General features: G+C 49.0%; 2 protein-coding genes across 3 annotated transcripts; both read left to right on the top strand.

Annotated features, from left to right (window-relative positions):
• Positions 1-549: 549 nt before the first annotated feature.
• Positions 550-11,911, top strand: PA2G4 (proliferation-associated 2G4). Of its 2 annotated transcripts, XM_061132404.1 has the most exons (17): positions 550-826; positions 2,632-2,760; positions 2,991-3,096; positions 3,186-3,255; positions 3,650-3,742; positions 5,175-5,238; positions 5,481-5,559; positions 5,740-5,818; positions 5,903-6,036; positions 6,334-6,428; positions 6,532-6,659; positions 6,815-6,868; positions 7,087-10,494; positions 10,607-10,631; positions 10,989-11,125; positions 11,302-11,324; positions 11,584-11,911. In XM_061132404.1, the coding sequence occupies exons 1-13, from the start codon at positions 739-741 to the stop codon at positions 7,150-7,152; spliced, it is 1,185 nt and encodes a 394-aa protein (XP_060988387.1). In that variant the 5' UTR covers positions 550-738; the 3' UTR covers positions 7,153-10,494; positions 10,607-10,631; positions 10,989-11,125; positions 11,302-11,324; positions 11,584-11,911. The 2 variants fall into 2 exon arrangements, with proteins under 2 accessions (XP_060988387.1, XP_060988392.1); XM_061132409.1 differs by lacking the exon at positions 10,989-11,125.
• Positions 11,912-12,310: 399 nt separating this feature from the next.
• Positions 12,311-17,648, top strand: ZC3H10 (zinc finger CCCH-type containing 10). The gene is made up of 3 exons (XM_061132352.1): positions 12,311-12,427; positions 13,209-13,272; positions 14,719-17,648. The coding sequence occupies exon 3, from the start codon at positions 14,774-14,776 to the stop codon at positions 16,079-16,081; it is 1,308 nt and encodes a 435-aa protein (XP_060988335.1). The 5' UTR covers positions 12,311-12,427; positions 13,209-13,272; positions 14,719-14,773; the 3' UTR covers positions 16,082-17,648.
• Positions 17,649-17,773: the final 125 nt, after the last annotated feature.

Below are 17,773 nucleotides of genomic sequence, written 5' to 3'. Positions count from 1 at the left end.
TCCCTCAGAAGTCTGGCTGCCCAAGCAGACCCTAATTCCCGGACTCCCGATCTCTTTCCACACCCGCTCTGCCCCTCCCGGTTCTCCCAGCACCTGAAGACTTGAGGACTGGCCCAGCCGGTCTCGCCCGCAGCTCCAGGGACTCATGAAAGGGCGTATCCCACCTCCCCACCCTTATTAACGATCCTCCCAACTCGCCTCGGCTCTACCCCGCCCCTCAGCCTTCAAACCTATTTCCCTGCCGTAGCTCCGCCCCTCCTCCCTTACCCCGCCCCGCTCTATTACGGGTTACCGCTCGGCGTTCCTGGTGGATATGGTTTTTCCGGGAGAAACCACGCTTCCCCTCGTGCTTTCCAACGGCTCCGCCTTCCCGCCGGAGCCTGACCCTTCCCAGCGTGCTCGGCGATTCCAGCGTGCGAGGCCCTCGGAGGGCAAGGCCCCAGGGCCTGGCTTAGGAGCGCGAAAAGCATGCTGGGGATTGTAGTTCGGTAGTCCGCGAGGGCGGCTAGGGGCTGGCAGTAGGAGGGACTCGTTGTCCCAGCGTGCCCTGCGCCTCAGCCCGCGCGTTCGCAGTTTCTCGCTCTCGCCCGCCCTCCCGTTCCCTAGCTTGCTCGCGCTTTTGCTCGCGGTCTCCTCGCGGATCGAAGGGGTTCTGACCACAGCTTGTGGCTGAGAAGGGCGACAGAGGCGGCGGCTCAAGAGAAACGAGGCTGCAGCGGTGGTGGTGGCGGTGGGAAGATGTCGGGCGAGGACGAGCAACAGGAGCAAACTATCGCCGAGGACCTGGTCGTGACCAAGTATAAGATGGGGGGCGACATCGCTAACCGTGAGTGCGGCCTCAGGGGTCCGGATATCGAGGCTGGGAGGGAGAATCAAGGGAGACGGTGACGGGTTGGCTCCTGAGGGCTGGAGCGGTGGGGTCACGCAGTGTGGGTTAGTGAGGGCCCAGCTTAGGTCTGCTGGAGGTGGCGTGGTGGGGACGCGCCTGGGACCCGAGAGGCTGGGCCTGGGCTGGAGTCTCTGGAGATGCTGGCGGACGGTCGGCAGGGCGGCTGGGAGAAGAGCAGAGCTGGGCCCCTGGCCAGCTCCGACCCTAGGCCGTTGGTAAGAAGGCGAGGTGTACCTTCTGCCACTCACGCTTCAGTTCACATTTCTGTCTCTGATATTGGTGGCAGCGAGACCACTTCGAAAAGGAAGCGCTTCTATTTTGTCGCGGCTCCCCGCCGTCAGGAGCCTGGCCGGCACGTGTTGCCAGGTCCCCTGCGGCTGGCCGGCTACCTTCCTCCGCTACGTGCCTGACACCAGCTTGCCTACCACGTGCTTTGCTGTAGTCTTTCGTTCTTTACTTAAACTCCTTCCCTGATGGGGGCCGCCTTCTACTCTAGGGTCAGCTCATGGACCGTTAGAGAGCACCCCATAACTCTTGTTTGACTGTTCTTGAAGTTGTTCATTGTACCTCCAATCTGCGGAGTTGGCTTTAGTTAGTCGTCTAATTTGATCTTAGGTGTTTCACAACGTTAGGAGCGTTTTGAGGTCCTCCTCACCCCGCCAGTCAAACCTGTGAATAGTGCTGGTGCTGTTAAAGGGGGTCTGAAGTTAGAATCTCAGAAGTCATCCTTAATAAGATTGTGCTCTTGACTTTCTCAGGAGCTGCCTGCCACTCTCTGCAGATGTCTTGCTTGCTATTTTCTCTTTCCAATTTAAAACCCAGTTAGGGGGACACAAAATGCTTGTCGTTGGGCTTTTAAATGGTTTTGACAGTACAGATAGGCATTTAGGATGCTTTTGATCCTGTGACTGAAAATCTGAGTTTTTCAGACTTTAAGAAAATCACCAAAACTTGGATCACAAAAATAAAATCTGAAGTCCAGGATGGACGATGGAGAGGGGATCGGTGAACAGAATAAATGCTTTGTAACACAATGGATATGTGGTGGTTTAAATCAGAAAAAAAGTTTTCCCTCTTGCAGTTTATGACTTCTGAGGCACCTGTGATTCCCAGTACCAGCTTGAAACTCTTTTGGGTCACATACTTCTTTGAGCTCTGCTATAAGCAGAGTTTGCTGAAGCCCAGGGACCTAGGATAAGTCTTCTTGACTTGTTATTTGAAGAAATAAGTCTACATAAATTGAGATTACTAACACCCCCTAATTGGGTTGTCTGGGAAGGGAAGAAGGTAGCATTTAACAACACATCAGCTTAGAGTCAGCAATTGTATGTCTACCTTCTTGTTGTCCCTGATGCCTATAAATTTCTTCCAGTCTGCTTTGCATGTGTTGGATATCTTGGTGAGAATGTCCTTGAAGTTCATAAATCTGTCCTACCATACCACAGGTATCATCTTTGGAAAGCCTCCTTTGCCTAGGAGACAGGTGGTGCATACCTAGCTGTCACACTATATAAAGGAGGAAAGGGAGTGTTGGCTTTTTTAAGTTCAGGAAAGAAAGGTAGAGATTTATAGAGACGACAGGTAGGTACATTCTAAGAGGCAAAACATATTCCTCTTTTTATCCTTAGAGCAGTGGTACTTCTAAGTTGGACTCAGAAACTCTTAAGTCCAACTTCTAGGTGTTTCTTGGACGTTAACTTAGACAACACATTCAGGACTGATATATGGGATTCTGTTCCCAGGGGTACTTCGGTCTTTGGTGGAAGCATCCTGTTCAGGTGTGTCAGTACTGAGCCTGTGTGAGAAAGGTGATGCCATGATAATGGAAGAAACGGGGAAGATTTTCAAAAAAGAAAAAGAAATGAAGAAAGGTAAAAAACCAATCCCCTACTAATTAACTACGTTTGACCTTTATTGAGTCCTGTTTGTTTTATTGTAATAATGCAACCTTTACCCCAGCACTGGTTGAGATATTTGGAAATGTGGAATGGCAAGGGGACTGATCAGACTTAAACAAGACCCTGGAGAAAACGCATCCACTTTTCGGAGGGGCTGGAGGGCTCCGAGCACGAGCGGGCGGTCAGGCTGTGTCTCTCCGCAGGCGTCGCCTTTCCCACCAGCATCTCGGTGAACAACTGTGTCTGTCACTTCTCCCCGCTGAAGAGCGACCAGGACTACGTGCTCAAGGAGGGCGACTTGGTCAAAATGTAAGCCTGACCCGTCTTAGAGCGCGTGTCCTTCCTCAGCGTGCACAGCCGTGCCAGTCGCTAACGCTGGGCTCTGCTCTGCCTTTCAGCGACCTTGGAGTCCACGTGGACGGCTTCATCGCTAACGTGGCTCACACTTTTGTGGTTGGTGTAGCTCAGGTAGGTGGACTGCTTTGAATTCTGTTTAGCCAGTGGGGGGTTGGGGAGGGCCCACTGCTGCTGTCCGCCCCCCCCCCCCCCACTACTGCCTCTTATCCTCTCCTACTACCACCACATTAAGTTTTGAGAGTCTCTAGAGAAATAAAATGGAGAAGGAAATGGCAGCCCACTCCAGTGTTCTTGCCTGGAGAATCCCAGGGACGGGGGAGCCTGGTGGGCTGCCATATATGGGGTCGCACAGAGTCAGACACGACTGACGCGACTTAGCAGCAGCAGCAGAGAAATCAAAGGGGAAAGGGTGTTTTCTCTGCTGACCACTGGATATATAATGGACACACAGATATTAACTGATCAGCTTTTTGGGAAGGCGCTGACTACATTTCCTCCTCTACAGGGGACCCAAGTAACAGGGCGGAAAGCAGATGTCATTAAGGCAGCTCACCTTTGTGCTGAAGCTGCCCTACGCCTGGTCAAACCTGGAAATCAGGTGAGCTGTTTAGTCCAACTCCAAAGCTTCATAGAGCCAAAGATGCATTCAGGATGTACTGCTATTCTGTACTGAAAGAGAAGAGGCAGGAATTAAGAGTTTAAACCGAAGAGCTGTTAAATCTTAGTGCCTACCTTAGGTGGTATGATGCTCTCTGTAAGGGGATGTGTGATCCTTTTCTCATGGAGCCTATAGAGATCCTTCCTTTTTCATGTTTTGGATGTGTATTGTTCCCGGAAATAATTTGAGATAGATAGCTCACAATAAAACACAGATATTAAAACTAAGTTTTAAAAGTTTATAACACAAAAATAATAATAGTACCAGTAAATTAGTGGCAAAGAAAGGGCAAAGATGCTTGCAAGACAATATTAGGAAGCCCAGGGATCATAAATTTCTCATGAATTCATACAATAACATGTTAGACTATCAGTGGAGACTTTGTCTAACACTTAGATTTCAGAACCTGTTCAATACGTGAAGCATCCTCTTCTGTGCTCTCTTCACCCTTTTCATCCGTTTGTCACCATTATCGCTTAATTGCATCGTTTTTACTTCAACCTCTGTTGTATTTTTCTTGCAGTGGTATCAAATAACTATTATAAAGCACTTTGAACAGTACCTGGCACATAGTTAACCCTTTTGTTAGCTATTATTATTTTACACATTGATTATTTTTATACACTTACTATTGTTGGAAGATACTATTAATGTAGTGGCTAGCTATGACATGAGACTTTCTGGGTTCTCATCCCATTACCACCCACTACTGTTTTAAAATGAAATAACTTCAAAACTTCTTCATCTATAAAGTGGGAAAAATTAAATTGTGCCTCACTCTCAAAGGGTTGTGAAGATTGAGATGATCCATATAAAGTGATTATCACAGTACCTGACATACAATTTAATAATACCTATGATTGGGAATTCACTTTCCTTTTTTTCTTAACTATAATTTAGGTGAGGATCAGATCATGACTGAAAGAGGTAAAGAGGGGAAAATAAAACTTTCTTTACCCTTTCAACAGGTTAGAATGCCAGGTATCATGGACTGAACACTGTGATCTGAAAACCTGGGTTTATACCAGCTTCTTCTGGTTAACTGGTTTAACCTGAGCAAATTATATAACCCTTCTGAGCCTCATTTTCCTCCTCCAGATTAGGATGTAGATTACCATATAGAATTGTTGGCACTAGTCACCTTACAGAATTGTTGAATAAGTAGACCATCTTTGTGAAAGCGCTTTGTAAAATGGTATGCAGATTTGATTTTTAGGTTGTAGGATGCTAGGGCTATGAAATGAAGAATTACTGAGAATCATTGCATTTGCTGGAGGATGTTAGAACTCAGTTCTTTTGTGCTGCTGCTTCTCATAGTAGACAACATCCTAGTTCCTGGTATTTTACATTTTATTTGATCTTGTACTTCTAGAACACACAAGTGACAGAAGCCTGGAACAAAGTTGCCCACTCATTTAATTGCACACCAATAGAAGGTGAGACTTCAGATAGTGGGGTTGAGGGTCTCAGTATGAGTGGTTTAGCAGAAATAAGACTTTTGTTCCATTGAGCATCCATCCTGGCTCTGGCATCATCCAAGCCCCAAACCTCAGTGCCCTGAGTTTCCATAGCTGGGCACTTTGCTCTCATTGCCTGCTCTGTGGTTCTACTTGGGTATGTGGGTTGGAAACCTCTGGATTCTAAATGAGTGGTACCACAGGCTTTGTCCTCTCTGCAGGTATGCTGTCACACCAATTGAAGCAGCATGTCATCGATGGAGAGAAAACCATTATCCAGAATCCCACAGACCAGCAGAAGTAGGTGCTCTGTATCCCATCCTCTACCTTCTGTCATATAAGACTAGTTATGAACTTCTCCTTCCATACTCCAGGCTAATCTGACCACCGTCTCTAACCTGGACTAGTCTTATCCACCTTCTCTTCTAAGCTCCAGGAACCACTTATTGCTCCTTACTGTTCCCTTTCCGTTCCTTTTAGGAAGGATCATGAAAAAGCTGAATTTGAGGTACATGAAGTATATGCTGTGGATGTTCTTGTCAGCTCAGGAGAGGGCAAGGTGATGAACGTTTACCAGAGCCGGCAGAGAAGGGAGGCTGCGGGTGGGTTCCAAGAGCACCAGATCAAATGTGATCTTTTATAGGCCAAGGATGCAGGACAGAGAACCACCATTTACAAGAGAGACCCCTCTAAGCAGTATGGCCTGAAAATGAAAACTTCCCGTGCCTTCTTCAGTGAGGTCGAAAGGCGTTTTGATGCCATGCCCTTCACTTTAAGGTACTACTGCACTTAGCGCGGACAGGACTTGGAGCAGTCTGACCCATAGACCATACAGCCAGATCTCTTTCCTTCCCCCCACCCCGCTTGCCCTCCTTCCCTCCTCTTCTACCTAGACTTGTAGCTCCAGCCAGCATGCATGCCTTCTCTCCTTCTTCCTCTCCTAGGAAGTAGTGTAAAAAAAAGCAATCCTATGCATGACTTCTGCCTGAGAGTAGGCATTATTTAAAAACAGGAACAAAGTAGTAAGACATGACAGGGAGTTGAGGCTACCTGAATTGGTCTTTCCCTCCCCAGAGCATTTGAAGATGAGAAGAAGGCCCGCATGGGTGTGGTGGAGTGCGCCAAACATGAGCTGCTACAACCATTTAATGTTCTCTATGAGAAGGAGGGTGAGTTCTGAGAAGAGAGTTGTAGTTTGAAGCCCTCGATTATGGTCCCCTCCTCCTTGAAGGCAAGGGGACATTCTATCAAAACACTTTGTTTCTCTCATAGGTGAATTTGTTGCCCAGTTTAAATTTACAGTTCTGCTTATGCCCAATGGCCCCATGCGGATAACCAGTGGTCCTTTTGAGCCTGACCTTTACAAGTCTGAGATGGAGGTCCAGGATGCAGAGCTCAAGGTTAGTGTGTGATGGAAAGGAGTGGGGACCTGGCAGTTTTTTTGGGAGTGAGGACTGAGTGACAGGAAGTCCTGAGAAGAGCTACAGGGCCAAGAGTAACACTTGGCATTTGCTCCATGTTCCTCAAAATTTGTTTTCCTTCTTCTGTTTTGCAGGCCCTCCTCCAGAGTTCTGCAAGTCGGAAAACCCAGAAAAAGAAAAAAAAGAAGGTTTGTTATGATCATCCCTCCCTTGTGGGGTGAACCTGATCCATCTTTATTCACCTTCCTGGGTCATGGTGGGGATACAGGTGTCAATATGTCCTTAGTTCTCCCCATCTCAGCCCTGACCTAGAGAATTAGGAATATTCTTGTCCTTGGTCCCCGAGACAGTACCCTAAGTTGTTGGAAACTGACACATCTTCTCCCTCTCCTTTCCATGAATGTAGGCCTCTAAGACTGCAGAGAATGCTACCAGTGGGGAAACTTTAGAAGAGAATGAAGCTGGGGACTGAGGTGGGTCCCCTCCCCCAGCTTGCCGCTCCTGCCTCATCCCCTCCCACCACACCCCAGGCTCTGAAGTGCAGTTCGACTTCTCCACCCAGGACCGCGAGCAGAGCGGGGTCTCCCTGTCCCCCTCCCAGCCCCCCGTCCCAGCCCCCGTCCAACAACAGCCAGCTCCAACTGACTCTGGTCTTGGGAGGCCAGGCTTCCCAGCCACCGAAGACTACTTTAAATAGAAAAGATAAATTGAATAATAAAATCAGGAGTCAAAATCCATCGTCTTCAAGCCCCTCTTTCTAGCCTTTTTCTACTATTCTCTGCTTGGTTCAGGTTTATGGCCCTACAGCAGAACGGGAGGAGGCTCACAGCCGCCACCACTGAAAACTCAGATGAAATTTTTTATACCACTCCAGTGTCAGCATTTTCCCATCTGTTGGGGCTTGTTCCTCTCTCTGTTCCCACTTTCCCCAAGTCTTTTATCAGGCCTCAAAATAGAGAGGAGCTATTCTTCAGACTGTTTTTCTTCACCTGTGGCAGATTCCTTTTATGATCCAGGCTGTCTAGCCAGGCCCCTCCCATTTTTAGGAGCTGGAGCCTGCATTTACCAATGGATTCTCATCTGTCAATTGGATCCTCATTTGTAAATCTTTGTAGTCAGTTTTGTTCTACAGGACAGTTTTTCCTCCCTCCACAAGGCTGTAAAGAAGTAATCCATCTCAACCTTGTCCATTTCTTTGAAGTCAGTGGGGTTCCTCCCTTGCTCCATCTTCTTAGAAACCTGAGCTGGAGGCTCCACTGTGGTTTTGTTCCCTGTTTGAAATATTTTGATCTCCCGTCCTTGAAAGAAAGATGTGTAACCAGAGGAGCAGACTGAAGAACCAGAACTCCTGGCTTTCTGAAGCTGTGGACTTGGGTTAATTGCTAGGGGTTTGGAGAGAAAGGTGACCTTTCAGTACCTCTGGCATGCTGTCCCAGGGAACTAGGGCTCCCACTAATTTATGAGGTTTTTAAACACATTGAAAATGACATGGCATTAAAATAAATTTGGATTTGCTCATAATCACATGTCTGTATGCTGCTCTTATTTGATGGTGGTGGGAGAGTGAGCTGAAGTGATGATCATTTGGAACCAGTTTTTTGGGGGTTTTTTGACCTTGCCTCATGTCATGCATGGAGAAGGCAATGGCAGCCCACTCCAGGACTCTTGCCTGGAAAATCCCATGGACGGAGGAGCCTGGTGGGCTGCAGTCCACGGGGTTGTTAACAGTCAGACACGACTGAGCGACTTCACTTTCACTCTTCACCTTCATGCATTGGAGAAGGAACTGGCAACCCACTCCAGTGTTCTTGCCTGGAGAATCCCAGGGACGGGGGAGCCTGGTGGGCTGCCGTCTATGGGGTCACACAGAGTCGGACACGACTGAAGCGACTTAGCAGCAGTAGCATGTCATGTAGGATCTTGGTTCTCCAACCAAGGATCAAACCTGTACCCCCTGCAGTGGAAGCACGGAATCTAAACCGCTGGTCTGCCAGAGAAATCCCTGGAACCAGTTTTCTTTAGCCATATTCTACTTTTCTAAAACACAATACCTTGGGTTGGGGGAAGACAAAAATCCTGGGTTCTGTGAATTAAGAGTACATTTTCTATGGGAGTTTAGTCTAGTTTTCTGAAGTAAAAACACCCCTTACTGCTGACACTATTCAGAACAATGTTTATTGCACAAAAATTAGAAAAACTGCAAAGTGATTATCTTGGTTTAGGAAGCCAGGAAGAATGCCTTTAGGGTTAATACATTTTTCAAGCCAGCCTGAAATTTGATGGGTAATGCATATATTAGAGCATTTTTTGTATGAGTTACTGCTGACCTGAAGATAATTATGAATTAAGCTGAACATAGATCTCTTCATAAGAGTTTATAGCAATCAACAGGTGAAGCCCCAGTGGGTTTGATATCTTGCAGGGGGCTTTATTTTTGTTTTCAAACACATTACAGTCCATTGGTGACAACACTAGAACCACTTAAGCACTTGAAACAAGGGTCCGAAATTTAGAAACCTGATTTTCCAGAACTAAAAAGGTGAAATGTTTTAAAGAAAACACTAAAAAAGGAATCATAACAAGCCTCACTCCATCTTATAGTGAATAAGGTGAAGTCTGTATGATGAAGGATTTCATCCTTCATAATACACGTTTTCTGTAGCCAAATCTTACGGTGTCTTTTTTTGGGTGCTTCTGACCTAACCATATCTTGATACTGGGAAGTTGTCTTATCACCAAATACTATTCGTGCCTAAATATACATGTAGCTGATCAGGCTTTCCTTCTGTCCATTAACTAGATCTGTCGTTAATTTGACACGACTGAAGCGACTTCCTACATACACTATGCAGAGGGAGAATCACTGAAGCATTTTCTCAATAAGATGCATTTTGGCCAGGAATGTTATGACATTCTGCCTCAGGCATTGTAGGGAAAGACCACAGTTGACTAGGAAAAAGTTTATCTTCAACAATAACAAAGGTCTCTTTTTGTAGTATAACAGCTTTCTCGATTCCCCGCTTTATATCTTTTCAATGTTCTGCAATCTTAGAACCTTTGGAAGTTCCAAAATCGAACCTGCAGATATTTAATAAATAAGGTAAACCAGTAAACGGAGAAGGCAATGGCACCCCACTCCAGTACTCTTGCCTGGGAAATGCCATGGACGGAGGAGCCTGGTAGGCTACAGTCCATGGGGTCGCAAAGAGTCGGACGCGACTGAGCGCCTTCACTTTCACTCTTCACTTTCATGCGCTGGAGAAGGAAATGGCAACCCACTCCAGTTCTTGCCTGGAGAATCCCGGGGACGGGAGCCTGGTGGGCTGCCGTCTATGGGGTCGCACAGAGTCGGACACGACTGACGCGATTTAGCAGCAGCAGCAGCAAACCAGTAAAACAAATCAAGACTTTTTGTACAGTCCGCCTGGATCCACAGTAAAATGGAGGATGTCTCCAGGAAACTGCAACTCCCATGAAGCAACGAGAGGGAAGGCGGAAGTAGCTACCCTTTGCTCGTTTGCACCTCTAGGTCTCTTATTGGAAATATGTGCTCATATCTAAATAATACTATGTCCTCATAATAAAACAGGTGAGAGGAATCTTGTACATCAAAATATTGATTTCCAACAGAATTTTTCCAGCTTAATCACTCCTCACACACCAGCGAACTGCCAAAAGCTATTGTTACGCCCCTTGAGAAGCCTCGCCCTCCTAGGGGCAGGGCGATAAAGCGGAAGTGACGACACTGAGTATTCTTTTAAATATCCGTAGGCGGGCCCCTAGCGATCTCTCGGCCTTAGCGCCATCTTTTGAGGTGAGTGTTTGATGGCTGTGTTCGTGTTCCGACTACAATCCATAAACATCTGATCTCTGCACTTACCATCATTACAGCAAACTAACCGCAGACTTTTTTTCTTTACCCGTAGAAACCTCTGCGCCATGAGAGCGAAGGTAAGCAGTCCCTGCCAGGGAGCTAAAGCTGTAAGAATTGGCTGTTGGTAGGGGAGACCTTGGCAAGGGAAATCTGCCATCGTTCCGGGGTCGCCGGGTCCTCAGGTTGTGATCACGAGCTAGTGGGAGAGGAAGGATAGTTTGGGGAGAAGAAGAATAGGTGGTGCGTAAGGTCTGTGGGGAGAAGCAGAATAGGTAGTACAGTTCTGTGGCGAGAGAGGCTGGAAGTGGGAGAGAGCTCATGCAGGCAGGATTCGGGGTTTTACGTCTGGGATTCAGGTGGCAGTACAGATTGTTGATGTGGTTTGCTGCGACTAAGCCCTCTACTTGGTCAAGAATCTACCCGGTTCTAAATAGTGCTCTTCATGAAAGTTGCAAAAGTGTTGGTCGCTCAGTCGTGTCCGATCCCGCGTACTGTGTAGCCCGCCAGGCTCCTCTGCCCATGGACTTTTCCAGGCAAGAATATTGGAGTGGGTTGCTATTCCCTTCTCCAGGTAATCTCCCTTACCCACGGATTGAACCTGAGTCTCCTGCATTGCAGGCAGATTCTTGACCGTCTGAGTCACCGGGGAAGCCTCCCGTAGTGTTCTTCATATCTCTATCTAAACTTGTTACTGAAACTAATGATATCTTGTTTTATTCTCTGTCCTTGGTTATAATCGGTTGCCAGTGGAGGAAGAAGCGAATGCGCAGGTATGCTGGGACGTAGTTAGTACTGTGGGGTGGAGGCGGGGAGTGGAGCAAAGTGGACAAAACTTGGGACGAACATTTGGTTTAGAAATCCAACAACTTATGAGCATTGACTGGCCAATGCCATGAATTGGGCAGAAGACGACAGAATCGTAATGTTGATTTTACCTGTCCCTTGTATTGGGTGCACCTTTAAGACTGGAGGGAAAGACTGAACTCGGGTTTGTGGGGCCCGAGGTGTATTCTTATGTCTGGTTTTCAGGCTGAAGCGCAAAAGAAGAAAGATGAGGCAGAGGTCCAAGTAAACTTGTACACCCATGGAAGCCACAGAAGCAGAAACAAGGGAAGCCAGAGGCCAGGGACGCTGGTACAAATTGTGGACTGCATGCCTACTATCTAGAACTTCTCAATGGATCTGGAACATCTATGGCCATTCTGATCGCCTTGACCACCTTTGAGACCTACCTTGCTCGTATCCAAGCCGTCCCTTTTGATCCTTTGCCCTGGACCTGTGATAACTATGGACTAGAACTCTTCTCAGTTGTGGCTGAATGTAACGTGTACAATAAATCATCTCTTTTGCTGTCTTAGCTGAAGAAAAAATTTGTGTGTTATGTGGTTTTTTCTGGTTACACTGGCTGGGGATTCTCTTAGCAGTACAGTCTGTCTACTCCCTGCTGTAGAAAAAGTCAAGCTTTATATCTACAGGTCGGAGGGCGGGGAGGTGTGGGTTCCGGTCTTAGGAGCTGCTAGAGTATTGGGTGGCCTTTACTTCCTGGAAAGGGCGTGAACTCCACGGACGGTTTTCAAGTTGGTTTCGCGGGCGTAGGAGCCATCAGGTCCGCTCTTATCTAGGTCCACGTTACAGAGTTCCACTTTGAGGCGTTTTGCCGTTGGGTCGCGTTGCCATGGTGACACGCAAAGCTTGCTGGGAGCTTCCTGCTGCTAATCGCGCAAGTACTTCGCACACCACAGAGTGTGGTTCCGGGTCTGGTAGCTAGAGCGTCATTTCTTCCGCAGGAAGCGGAAGGGCGATAGGGTAGGCGGCTCTTTGTCGAAGCTAGAGGACCGGCAGGCGGCAGCAGCAACTACGGCGGCGGCGGCAGGTGAGGGAGGCGGGAGACTTAGGTGGAGGCCGCGCCCGGAGGGGAGGAGTCGGGGCCGGCCCAGCGGCTGGGCTCGGCCGGGCTACACAAGGCCCCCCAGGACCGAGTTGGCTGTTCCTCACGTCGTAGGGCCGAACCCCTTTTCTGACTGACCCCGCTTCGCGAGCAAACGCCAGCTCCGTGACGTCACACCCTTGCTCATCCCCTCTGCTTGATGTCACCTGGAGTTCCCTTTCCCGCTTCACTTCGTGCTCTCTTAGTGTCCTATTCATATGGTCCCCGGCGGAGCTCCGGCGGCACTGCACAGAACCTGCCAGGCGAAACACTTGCTCCGGGGAACTCCTAGGACTTTTTTCCCCCCAAACTCTGGGGTGTTGAGAAGCGTCATAATCACCGCCCCCAAGTCTAACCCGCCGTCCCATTGCACTGTCAGTCGCAGCCCTTGCACGGCTCCCTGTTCGGAGTTCCTAACCCCAACCCGACTCTGGGCTTTGATCCCTACTTTCTCCTTCATCTCGAGAATCGTCCCTTACCCTTTGTTCACTCAGAGCTGGTTTTCCACCTCTTTCTCCTAGGCTCTCCAAATTAGTTCTGTCCCATACTACTCTTACTGGCAGCTTCTCCCCTTGACAGGGGAAGTTCAGTTTGAATCCGAAGGAAATCTTGGAGCGCCTAGAGCTCTTTCCATTTTGTCAGACTTCATTCTTAAAGCAGCAACCACCCTGTAGTTCTCCATTCTTACCCCTTCTTACACCCAAGTCTCTGTTTTTCTCCTGCTCAGAACCCAGCAGTGATGTGGAGGTGGAGACCCACAGAAGCCCCGGACTTCACCTGAGCTACCTCAGGTATCACGCAATCCTGGGAAAGTTGGGTGGGAAAAGAGTATCAGATATGATTATCTGCTTCTGGTGGGACTTGTAACATGGGTCAGGCTTGGATAGATGCCATTTATTATTCAGCAGGTCAGTTCCCTTTTAGTAAAAGTTTTTATCTTTTCTTTTCCCACTCTTTTCCTTGATTGCTTTTACTATTCTGGGACTACCTCCATTTGGAGGAAGAGGATCTCTTTTTACAGATTCTCTTGCAACTCTGGCCTGTGATCCAGTCGGTATATTTTCGGGATCATTTTGCCTTGAAAGCAAAGTCAAGGCAACAGACTGGGTGGTTGGGGGCCATGAAGGCCAAAGAAGTTGTCAAGATTCCCTTATACTCAAGGGGAAACAATATGAAGTTTTCCTATTTGAACAGCAGGGGGAGCCTGAACACTGCTTAGGAAAGGCTTAGGTCAGACACGTGGTAGCAGGGACTCCTAGTCTTGTTGGGGGTGGGGAAAGGAGAGGGCTAGAACCAGGGCAGTGGACTGACATTCCTGAGATCGCTTGGGCAAGAGGAGACTTAAAAAGCTTTTATAGAGTCTATAAATAAAGAGGATCTTCTTGGGGTGAGGAATGGTGTGGTGTGATGTCAGTGAGATCTTCCCATGGAGGGTAGGAGGGGTATAGAGTGAAGAAAGACAGGTTACTTGTTCCTGTGAAATTAACACCTTTCTATTGCCTTGATCTTGCCACAAATGGTTTTGTCCTTTGGGGGGTCTATAAGTGGAGATTCTGGCTGTCGAACTCTTCCCCTGAAATGGAGGGGAGGGGGCTGACCATCCTAGAGTTGAGGATAGTGGTAATCTGGGAGAGAACTCCAAAAAATGACAAGTTTAGATATTGCCCTCAAGGTGGTGATACCAGTCTCTTTACTCAGGACTTCCTGGGGTCAGGATATCTGTTTCTTCACAAAGTCCTCTCCTGACATCCCATGGAAGAGGGGGTCAGGGAAGCAATGTCACCAGTATCCCATTATCCATTGCCCTTAGTAGCTCACCAGCTTATCTTAGCCACAGTTGCTAGTCTCCTCATAGCCTGACCAGACACGGACAGCAGTTTTAATTTTGCTTCCACAAATTTAATAAGGTCAGTACAGGAGGGGAAATAAAATCCAACACTAATCTCTCCCTCTGCCTCTTTGGCATGTCATCATATGAGGTGGCTTCACCCCAACTCTCTTCCTGCTCCATCAGCCAGGCAAGTGTGAATCATTCTGCCACAGACCAGGAGCACCAGGGCCTGGGCAGGACTTCTGATCAGCCAGCCAGTCCAGGCAGGGTGCTCAGCCGTTAGCTGCTCCACTTCCAGTACCATTGTCCCTCTGGCCTGCCTCTTGCTGGACTGCCTGCCTGATAGTCAGGAAGAGTTTGGCCTCTCTGGAGGACTCCAGTTTGACACAGTTCTTCTCTTTCCTAGTGGTCACCAAGAGTGGCAAGACAAGGAAGAAAGCCCCGAGTTGGGAGGGACCAGGATGCCTGACCGGGACAGCTATGCCAATGGCGCTGGCAGCAGCAGTGGAGGCCCTGGAGGCGGTGGTGGCGAGGAGACCAGTGGGACAGGGGCAGGTGGTGGCGGGGCCAGCTCAGATGCCATCTGTAGAGACTTCCTGAGGAATGTGTGCAAGCGAGGGAAGCGCTGCCGCTATCGCCACCCAGACATGAGTGAGGTGTCCAACTTGGGGGTAAGCAAAAACGAGTTCATCTTCTGCCATGACTTCCAGAACAAGGAGTGTAGCCGCCCTAACTGCCGATTCATCCATGGCTCCAAGGAAGACGAGGATGGCTATAAAAAGACAGGAGAGCTGCCCCCCAGGCTGAGGCAGAAAGTGGCAGCCGGCCTAGGCCTGTCACCAGCTGACCTCCCAAATGGGAAGGAGGAGGTCCCCATCTGCCGTGACTTTCTCAAGGGTGACTGCCAGAGAGGAGCCAAATGCAAGTTCCGTCACCTGCAACGGGATTTTGAGTTTGATGCTCGGGGTGGAGGCGGCACTGGTGGTGGGGGTTCAACAGGCCCCGTTCCCCCAGGACGACGTCATGATCTCTATGATATTTACGACCTCCCTGACAGGGGCTTTGAGGACCATGAACCAGGCCCCAAGCGCCGGCGAGGCGGATGCTGCCCCCCAGATGGTCCCCATTTTGAATCCTATGACTACAGCCTGGCTCCACCCCGAGGGGTGGAGTGCAGACTGCTAGAGGAGGAGAATGCCATGCTCAGGAAGCGGGTAGAGGAGCTCAAGAAGCAGGTCAGCAACCTGCTGGCTACCAATGAGGTACTGCTGGAACAAAATGCTCAGTTCCGAAATCAGGCCAAGGTCATGACCCTGAGCTCCACTGCACCAGCAACTGAACAGACTCTGGCCCCCACGGTGGGCACTGTCACCACTTTTAACCACGGCATTGCCCAGACTCACACTACTCTCAGCAGCCAGGCCCTGCAGCCTCGCCCCGTGTCCCAGCAAGAACTGGTGGCCCCTGCTGGAGCTCCGGCTGCTCCCCCAGCCAATGCTGCACCTCCTGCTGCTCCACCACCCCCACCCCCACACTTGAACCCAGAGATCACGCCACTGTCAGCTGCTCTGGCTCAAACAATTGCCCAGGGAATGGCACCCCCGCCTGTCTCCATGGCTCCTGTGGCTGTATCCGTGGCTCCTGTGGCCCCCGTGGCCGTATCGATGGCCCAGCCCTTGGCAGGAATCACAATGAGCCACACCACCACCCCCATGGTGACTTACCCCATCGCTTCCCAGAGCATGCGCATCACAGCCATGCCACACTGATGGGGCTGACGGACACTCCCCTGGTGTAGTCTCCCGGGCTGGAGTCGAGGGGCCTTCACCCACTCGCCTAGCCCTCCAAGGCCCTGTCCTAGGGGCTCACTCATGAACTAGGATGAGAGACTGCGAGGAGTTTGCTTCTGAGAAAGGGTTGGGTTGGTGTGTTTTCTCCCACCTACCTTTTATGAGGGTCCTCTTGTCCGTCTTCTTCAAGCCTCAGAGGGCTTGCATAGGAGTACAGACCGAGGGCAACAGATGAAGGACTGACTGAGGGGCTGTGTGTCCTCTGATGGGAATTTGGGGGACATCCTTGGTCTTGTCCTCTTTTCTGCACAGCACAGGTTCCAGCACTGGCTTTGGAAGAAAAAAATACCCTGCCCAGAGGGGAAGCCAGGAAAGAATAGGAAGTGGGTGGCCAGGAGAGAAGGCCTGATAGGAGCCTTCAGACAGTTTGGGGCCTAGTTGAGTTGGATAATACAGGAACTGCTCCTGGGCCCGTGGGAAGATGGGGACCATAGTACTCCAGCCCAGAGACTAGGGGAGCATTCATTACCTTGGCTTGACCTGGACATCCAGAGGGCAGGGCCAACCACGTTCCAAAGAAATAAAAAAAAGTTATCTTTCACAAAGGAGGCAGTGAAAACTTGCTTAGATATCCTGTGTGGAAGATGGGAGCAGTAAATAGATGTCATGCCAAAATGGAATAAAGACCCCACCCTCACAGATCTTGGGTGAGGATGGATGAAGGCCAGTGAAGAAGGGTAGGGGCCCAGAGCAAGATCAGATGGGGCTTCAGGGAAGGTACTTTATGGGGTAAAACCATTGGAACCACCTCATCTAGTTTAAAAACAGTCCCATCCATTCTGGTTCCTATCTGCATGTACTATTCCCAGGTTGCCTTAGTAACCAGGGCTCCCAGGGTCATTTGGGGGGCAGGTACTAAGGGTGGATGTGCTGGGAAATGGGACTGGGATATGTGTCAACAGGGCAGGGCAGGTGGCAGTTCCTCTCTGAGTCGTTGACAGCAGCATCCCTCCTACCGCATCCTTTTCTCAGTTCCCAGCGCCTTAAGCCTTCAAGGCTTAAGAGGTGCTGGGGAAAGGAGAGTTCTTCTGGGGACATAAGCCTCAGGGTTCATTCCTTACTTCCCTCTGCTTCCACATAGGACCATAGAAGTTTTAAATCCAGTTAAGAGTCAGTAAGGCCAAGGGTCCCAGTAGCCAAACCTCAGTTCCTCCTCAGCTCATGGCTGGTGTAGGGGAAAGAACTCAGGGGAATAGTCTAATGGGACAGTGGATTTGGGGGTAAAGAAAGTGATCCTGGCTTATTCTTCCCCCATCACATCTCGTGCTACCTCTTGCTCTTGTTTGGTGGGTCATTCAGTATATCCTGGGATTGGAGATGGTGGGCTAAGTCAAGGCCAGTCATTTTAAAAAGGGGAGGGGGCGCAAAAGACTGAAATGGGCAAATACTGAAATACTGTTTGTGGGTTCTAGAAGCCACACATTGATAAGCTTAATGTTGATTTTCTGATATAATTCTTGATTATTAAAGAGATGGTTTATGAGCATTTAGACAAATGTGATCATAGATACCAACATGAATTCGTCCTAGCCAAACTCTGACGAGCTAACTTTATTTATTTATTTTTTTGCCAAGTATCTCTAAAGAGGTAGATTTGGGAAACTGTAGATG

Source organism: Dama dama, chromosome 3 (genome assembly GCF_033118175.1).
Source record: "Dama dama isolate Ldn47 chromosome 3, ASM3311817v1, whole genome shotgun sequence".
In the NCBI taxonomy this organism is placed as follows: domain Eukaryota; kingdom Metazoa; phylum Chordata; class Mammalia; order Artiodactyla; family Cervidae; genus Dama; species Dama dama.
The sequence above is the reverse complement of the archived record's forward strand: the minus strand, read 5'-3'. Positions and strand labels throughout refer to the sequence as shown.